We start from the raw sequence: 7912 nt of genomic DNA on the forward strand, positions 1-7912 counted from the left end.
CTATTTATTGACCACGGCAATATCCAAACCAAAGCCTCACATTGATCACTCTCCAAACGGCGTAAACTTGTCCAAAAACGCCGTGGCATCCTCATTCTCCCTCTCCAAAACCCTCCGATGCTGCTCACTCCTCACCCGAACAACACACGAAAACGGTTTCGGCCGGATGTTGAAGCCCTCGGTATAGTCAAAGGTATCATACTTTGTCCCAGGCACAGGCCCGATATCATATGCCCACAGCAGCTTGGCCAGCGCGATGAAGAGCGAGTTGGCGGCCAGGTTCGCGCCGGGACAGATTCTGCGGCCCCAGCCAAAGGACGAGTGCCCGCTCTTGGAAGGGTGTGCCCTCCCGCCGACCTCGACATCTTGCTTCTCTTGCACTCCTCCTGCGATGGTTGCGCCCTTGGCCCTGGCGGCAATGTTCTCGTCCAAGAAACGCAGAGGATTAAAGTGGTGCGGGTTGGGATAATACGCCTCGTTCAGGTTGATGGCCCAAGAGTTGCCCAGCACAGTCGTGCCGGCAGGAATGTAATAGCCCTCATAGACATCATCCTCCGTCGACGCGTGAGGCGTGCCGCCCAGCACAGCAACAGGCCGCCACCGCAGCACCTCCTTACAAAAGGCCCGGATATACGGCAGCGCCGCCTCGTCCTCAAACGTAGGGCTGCGGCCCCCGCCCACGACGCGGTCCAGCTCCTCGTGCGCAGCCTGCAGGGTCTCCTGGTGCGTGACCAGAGCCAGGAATGCCGAGCACAGCGTCGACGCAGTGGTGTCGGACCCAGCACCGAACAGCGACGCCGGGACAAAGGCCAGGTCGCGGTCCGACAGCGGGATGGGCTCTTCTCCGCCCGTGGCCGCCCTCTCGCGCATCTCCAGCAGGATCTTGCACAGCGAGTCCGGGACCTTGGCCTCTGCGCCCTCGGCCCGGGCGCGCGCCATGTCGCCTCGCACAATGTCCATGAGCGCCATGTTGGCGACGGCCTCGCGTCGCCCGTGCGCCTTGATCTCGGCCTTCCACGGCGCGAGCCAGTCAGGAATGTACTTGAGCGCGGGAAGGGTCTCGACGAGGTACCGCCCCGGCACGTTGAGCGAGGCCGAGTACTGCATGAACTCGAAGCGCTGGGCGATGACCTGGGCGCCCAGCGAGTCGATGCGGTGCCCGTACGCGACGCAGAACACCACGCTCGAGGTGAAGGTCTCGACCAGGCCGACGTATTCCTCAGGCCGGTCCAGCAGGCGGAACACCAGCCGGCTCGCCTCGGCCTCCTGCGCGGGCTTGTACAGCCGCAGCGCCTTGGGCGTCATGGCCATGTGCAGCAGTCGCCTCCGCACGCTCCATTCTTTCCCGTACGGCTGCACCAGGATGCTCGCCCCGTCCCAGAGCAGCTCGCCCATGGCCACCATGCGGGGCCGCGACGAGTACTTGCTGCTGCGGCTCTCCATGAGCTCCGAGGCCACGATCGGGTCCGAGATGATGACCGTCGGGCGCCGGCCGATCCAGATGGTGAAGATGGGGCCGTAGCGCTGCGACCAGGCCTGGAACTGGACCCATGGCTTGGACTTGGGGAGCTGGAGCTTGTTGCCGATGAAGGGGAGGGGCGGAGGGCCGGGGGGCATGCGCAGCCATGTGACTGCATCGTAAAGGGCTGTGGCTGCTGGGAGGGCGATGACGAGAGAGAGCCAGATGTAGAGGGGCCATGTAGATGGGTGAAGAAGAAGAGAGAGGTCTGCCATGATTCTTCTTCACTCTCTCTTTCGGCTTGCTCCTGTAAGGTTTGTGTATGTTGTTACAGAAGTATTATGTGAGACCAGATTTATTCACCACCATTACTTTACCCCTCGCGTTTCGACTTGGTCCTGCTTGTCGTTACTTGATGATCCTTCAGAAAAGTAATGTGAAGACGAGAGGGCGAAGCAGGGTTGAATTTAAACCCCAATAAGATGCAGCACGGCTCAGTATTACTAGACAACGGCTCGCTTTCCACTAAGAAGAATCATTATTCCGACACAGCTCAGAGGGAACTTGGGGCATGCTCGGCAATTGGGCACAAGAGAACTCAATACTAATGTAGGCTTTGTTGGCCATCTTTTCGTTTGGGAGGAGTCGAGACGGGCCAGCATTTCCCCGCACAAAAGACCAACGCATTTCCCCCCAGACCGCTCCCTGCATCTTGGCTATGATATTCCATATAGCCGGTGGAAGCGCCTCTTTGGTGGGAATGTTGGCCCGCAATAGCTCACTCATTCCTTGGCCCCCGTTGGTTGCGGATCGGAAAATGGATCTCGGGCACAGATAGTGTCGTCGTCTTTTGGGTTTGTGGACCAATCACCGTCTCGTCCTTATAATGAAATCTGCCATGACAGTTTATCATAGACGATATAAAAGGGAACGTATCTAAGAAGGCAGCAGTGTGAGCAGCATAGCATTCTTCCAAAGCCATAGAACAGTAAAAGATCATGAGCAGCACAGGAAACATGGCAAAAGGAATGAGTAGCGGATAAAATTCAAAAAAAAAAGAAAGACATTCATTCAAACACTTGGTATCTCGAGCTCCCTTTGACACAGAAAGACGAACCCCCCCCACCCCCCCCGAACCTTTGCATCAAACCGACTACTCCCAAAACCAGATGATCCAAAACAATAAAGTAAAAACAGGCCTAGACCCCGACCCCTGGACACAAAACAGCTAAAAACAGTGATACAAAAGAAAAAATATTGTTAAAATGATTGGTGAGTGAAGACATCCCTCATCCAGTGAGGAAGTTGAAAACAAAACAAAACAAAACAAAAAGCAGACCTAGAACGCCTGTCCAAGAGAAGCATCTCCATTCTTGGAGACAATTTCAAACTCCTGTGTCTTGCCGCCAACACCAGCAATACTAAATAAAGGACCGCCCTTGATCTTCATGGTAGCAGACGACGGCGTGACGTCGTCGGACGTGTTCACCCTCCTCAGAGGCCGCGGCGAGGCAATGGTGACGGTCTTGACCTGGCCCGTCTGGATGCGTCGCAGGCCCGTCCTCGCCGCCGCAGGGAGGTTCTTGTTCCTGCCGACACCAGCAGTGCCGTAGGGGTCGCCGCCGCTGGTGAACTGCATGGACACGGTGGGCACATGGTGCATCTCGATGGCGGTCTCGACGTCGTCCTCATCGCTGCGACCCTGGCCAGACTGGCCTTGGAATTTGACCTGCTTCTGCCCGCCCTTCTGTGCCGCGTACAGCGCCTTCTGCTCCTCGTGCAGCATTGCATTGAAGGCCGCCGTGGCGATCTTCTCGTCATCCTTCTTGTTGGGGTACAGCCGCAGAGCGCCCGCGGGCTGCTTGTTATTGTTGTTGTTGTTGTTGTTGTTGTTGTTGTTGTTGTTGTTGTTGTTGTTGTTGTTGTTGTTGTTGTTGTTGTTGTTGTTGTTGTTGTTGTTGTTGTTGTTGTTGTTGTTGTTGTTGTTATTTGCAGCGCTGGGGTGCGGCGGCTTGGGCCGCTGCCTGTCCTCTACTGATGCCTCGCGCCGAGGTGTCGAGGCCACCGAGTTGGGCGTCGCCGCCCCGCTCCTGGTCGGCCGGAATTGCACCAGGCGCTGCTTCAGCGGCTCGACGATGTTGGTGTTGGAGCCCATTCCCAGACTGTCCTGCTGCAGCTGCGGTGGGCTGATGGTCGGCCGCCAGACCGAGGGCGAGTCCGACCTCTCGCTGCTTGAGCCACCCCGCTCCCGACGCTGGCGCCCACGGCCGCGGTCAGGCGAGGCCGTGCGGTCGATGCCGATCCCGATGGTGCGGAGGGCGGCGTTGGTGAATTTGTTTTCTTCTTGCGGTGGGGTGCGGGAGGTGCTCGATGCGGATGTCGAGGACGCCGAGGATTCTTTCCTGTGGTGCTCTGGGCGTCGGACTGTCCTGGAGGTCACGCTACCGCTCTTGGATGATGAACCGGCGGACGATGATGACGACGAGGAGGAGCCTTCCGAGGAGGCGACAGAGGCCTTGCGACGAGGAGGAGGTGGTGGTGGCGGCGGGTTGGGGTTGCCAAACGATGATGTAGACGACTCGGAACCTGATCGCGAGCGGTCAGTGCCAGGGCGGCTCTGCGGTGTGGCTGGCCTTGAATCTTTGGCGGCAGCAATCTTGGCCCTCTCGCGGATGGACTCGAGCTCTCGTCTGCTGCTCTCGCCGGGAGGAATAGTCCGCATCATCATCATACCCATGCGGTTCTGTGGTGGCGACATGCTCGCATCCCTGCTCGAGGGCGGGGTGGGCTCCATCGGCTGTGGCATGGGGAGGGGCTTGGGCAGCGGCTTTGCGCCTTCAGGTGGAGGCATGTAGGCTGTCGCCGGCAGCATCGGGATCTGCTCTTCCCCTGGCATGTAGGTGGCCGAGGGGAGCATCAACACTTCCTGTTCCTGGTCCTCGTCGTACTTGGCAGAGGGTAAGTGGTAGTCCGGGCCGACCTCCTTCTGCCTGATGCGGTTGACGGCCGTCTCGCTCGCTGACCTCTGGTGCATCTGCTTGCGAGCCATGTTCAAGGGCCTCGGGACGAGTGCCTCGGACGAGTTCTTGGCCGGGATCGCAGGGCGGTTCATCCTATTGTTATTGTGCCCATGGTGTCGAGGAAACCTAGAGTACTGGCCCGTCACGCCATCGTAGTGAGGCGCAGGCAGGACAGACCGTCGAGAGTGCGCGATCTCAAGCAGAGGCTGGTCGTAGATGACAGGAATGTCGGCACACATGGGACAGGTCAGGTCAGAGATGAACTCGTCCTCATCCAGGGCCACCTCGTCCTGTTCATGGGGGTCACACCAGTGCTTGAGGTGAGCCTTGCCAACACACTTCTCCCGCCGGATGAAGTAATGCCTCTCGGGCTCCTCACAGCCTGCATACCCGAGGTAGGTGAATTTACACATCTCCTTCTTCCTGTGTTGTAGATGCTGATGTTGTTGATGTTTGTTCCTCAGTCTTCGCAGTACGCCGTCGTCGTCAAGAAGCCAAAGGGCAAGAGGCCAAAAGAATTAGGCGAAAGGGAAGTTGGCGTCCCAGGGCCAATGGTAGAGTAAACAGCTGGTGAATGTGCTGTGGCTGCTGCAGGTCGTGGGGCCGTCTTCACGAAGCGAGGTCTTTAGGGGGCCGACGCAGTGATCTTAGCGATTGGCATTGAGAAGTCCTCAAAAAGATTGTTACCCTCCTCGGGATGTTATAGTCATCTGCAAAAGAGAGAGAGAGAGAGGCTGACCTCTCGACTGCACAAGCCAGATGAAACAGGTGAGATGCTGGGGCATTGTTTTGTTGTGTTCCAGAAAGACCTGGTGAGAGAGACCAACAGACACGGCCACTAAGCATCGCTGAGACGATCGACGCTGCGTGTTTGACACGGCAGAGCAACAGCAATACCTTGGTGAAGCAGGCGGAGGGCGGGCTCAGGACACGACCTGGGACCGCGTCTACGGCCGCAGCCCAGCAAGGCAACGGTGTATTGTCATGCTGGAACTCAAGAGCCGCGGGACTGGCCATGCTGACTGTACAAGATGGAGACTGCAAAATCATGGCTCTCCTGTCTGCCGCTGTTGCCAGAGAGCCAAAAGTCAGGCCAGAGTAACCATCATGCGCCGGGGTCGGCTCCGGCTCTAAGCCCGGAAGAAGAGGCCGTCATGTCCGCAGAGGAGAAGGCCCAGGAGTCGGAGACGATTGGCTGAGGTCGTCTGGCTGCGGTTTTGTTTCGACGCGGCCATACTGCCCGGCTAAAGTCGTGGTCGTCGAGGGTCAAGGCGTGTAGAGAAAGGACAAAAGTTTCGAACAGCAGCTGACTTCAGCTGGGGCTGACTGTGATGGCCAGCACCCGCACTAACACGTTTGTAGGGTATCTGAGTGTAGAGCTGTTAGCGGGGAACACCTTGGCGGTGCCGACCATAAGCAGACCCGTGGACCCGGGCTTGGCCCCCCCCCCCCCCCAAACGGCTCGAAACTCCTCCACTACCGGTGGAAATGACGACGTTGAAAAGGGTGTCTATTCTTAGGAGCAAGGTCATCATCTTTGTGTCGTGGTCCAGAGCAAGCGTCGCCGACACAGATTCTGTATTGTAGACAGGGAGAGGTTCTTCTTGTTCTCCACTCCTTCTTCGTCTCCACTTCTTCTTTCGATGCTGACCACGAACCCACTGACAGTATGATGGTTAAAACGGACCCTGAATTAGCTTAATCGCCATACAGATGCAGACAGTGCCCTTGTCATTGAACAGACACAGCGAGAGTTTTGGTAAACAGGTCACTTTGTTTTCGCCTCGAAGGTCTCTTCAAAAGGACAAGATGAAAATCCGAGGGGTTGAAAGGATCAACGAAAAGGAAGACAGAGCCAAGAATAGCTCTTTCTCGCTGAAGCTTGCTAACATTCACTCATTGGGAAGGCATGACAGCACGCCTTCCTCATCCTCAATCTTTTCGCCTCTTTCAAAAAGAAGGAGCGCAGGGAACCCATGCAAGTGCTTTGATACATGGCAATTACCCAATTCTCTCCAATGATTATTTGCTCTGGGACAGAATTTCAAACACTCCACTCCGAGTCCTCCACTCTGTTGCTCTGAACGAAGTGAATCTTGCGCAATGCTCGATGTGTTGGAGGTGCTGGATTCAAGGACGACATATCACATCACACGCTTTCGACAGTGCTTCAAATGCATCAACCCGAACGCAAAAAGGTTTCTCAATATGATCTTGAACGTACAGGACTGCGACCTTGAATGCCTGACCTGGCCCGACAATCGTGCCCAGATTTCAATGTCACCTTGGACTGGCCAACAGCTTAGAGACCTGGCATTACGTTGGATCATCATGAGAGGTATACGACACGATGTTCAAGGTGCTCCACCAGGCGCCCCAGCCTACGTGTAGAGGTCGGCCGCCACAGTCTGAATGTATAGATGGCTGAGAATTGTTGTATGCTGGGTCAATATCATTAGACAGGGTCCATTCTGGACTGCCATTGTGAAAGCGACTCTCATGTTGAGATTAGGGAGCTACTGGCCTACGATATGGCTGCCATCTAAAACACTTGCCCGCTGAGAGAAATTTTTGCATGGCGATCACCAATGCATCATTCCGCCGCCGTTTTGGCAATTGTTTATGTGTAGTGGGATCCAACTACTCAGCATATTCTAAAAATACATCTGCTGCACCCGAGTAAGGCCATCCTTCCGACCTCATAACAATCTGACAGCCGGCCCGGCTCCTCCCGGCCCAAGGTTGGCTGGGATCATCTTGGGTGCAAATCATAATACGTCATTATCCAAAGTTTTGTAGGTTATTACCTCTTAGCAAAGGTATCATCAAGCTTAGGCAGCATTTCAGCCTTAGTTTGAAGTGATTCTTATGCTTCAAATGACGAGCGTCTGGGGGACTGAAAGATGAGTAAACAGACTCATGATGACTGGCATTATTGAAAAATCATCTAGAAGTTCTAGGTGTTTATTGAAATCGTATGTATAGGCAAACACACACAAACACACACACACACACACACACACAAATAACGAGAAGTAATAAAGCTGTCCTATGTAGAGATTCAGTTGAGAAAGCTACTGCAAGCGGCGGATGGTCGAATTTTCGCCAAATCTACTAAGAATGTTGGAAACATGACACGTGTGCCGAGTGGCACTTTGAATAGTTCATCAGGAGCAGTCTCTATTAAGAGTCAAATAGGAGGATATGCAGGTTATAAGAGAAAGGAAACTCGCTACAAATTAATAGATGCCCGGCGATCAACTACCTCCCTTTTCTTCTTCTTTTTTCTCATTAGGCCTCTGAGAATTCCAGTTTCCGATGTGTTGGAGAATTAATCATGCTTCTATTCTGCAGAGACAATATTCAATTAGCAGATTGATAACATTGCAATTTTTAGTATGTTGCGTGGTATAGTAGGTGGGTTAGGGGACCT

The 7912-nt window shown here is 55.0% G+C and overlaps 2 protein-coding genes across 2 annotated transcripts; both read right to left on the bottom strand.

Moving 5' to 3' along the window:
- Positions 1-45: 45 nt before the first annotated feature.
- Positions 46-1734, bottom strand: M406DRAFT_49443 (uncharacterized protein; the record flags this gene model as incomplete). Its single annotated transcript, XM_040924388.1, has 1 exon — positions 46-1734. The coding sequence occupies one exon, from the start codon at positions 1732-1734 to the stop codon at positions 46-48; it is 1689 nt and encodes a 562-aa protein (XP_040774249.1).
- Positions 1735-1901: 167 nt separating this feature from the next.
- On the bottom strand, positions 1902-2562 carry M406DRAFT_103743 (uncharacterized protein). Its single transcript, XM_040915076.1, has one exon. The coding sequence runs from the start codon at positions 2243-2245 to the stop codon at positions 1985-1987; it is 261 nt and encodes an 86-aa protein (XP_040774250.1). The 5' UTR covers positions 2246-2562; the 3' UTR covers positions 1902-1984.
- Between the last annotated feature and the right edge of the window lie 5350 nt (positions 2563-7912).

Source organism: Cryphonectria parasitica (genome assembly GCF_011745365.1).
Source record: "Cryphonectria parasitica EP155 unplaced genomic scaffold M406scaffold_6, whole genome shotgun sequence".
Classification (NCBI taxonomy): domain Eukaryota; kingdom Fungi; phylum Ascomycota; class Sordariomycetes; order Diaporthales; family Cryphonectriaceae; genus Cryphonectria; species Cryphonectria parasitica.

Bases quoted from the DNA above. Each gene is read 5' to 3' on its own strand.
- M406DRAFT_103743 (XM_040915076.1), bottom strand. From the start codon at position 2,245: ATGAGTGAGCTATTGCGGGCCAACATTCCCACCAAAGAGGCGCTTCCA.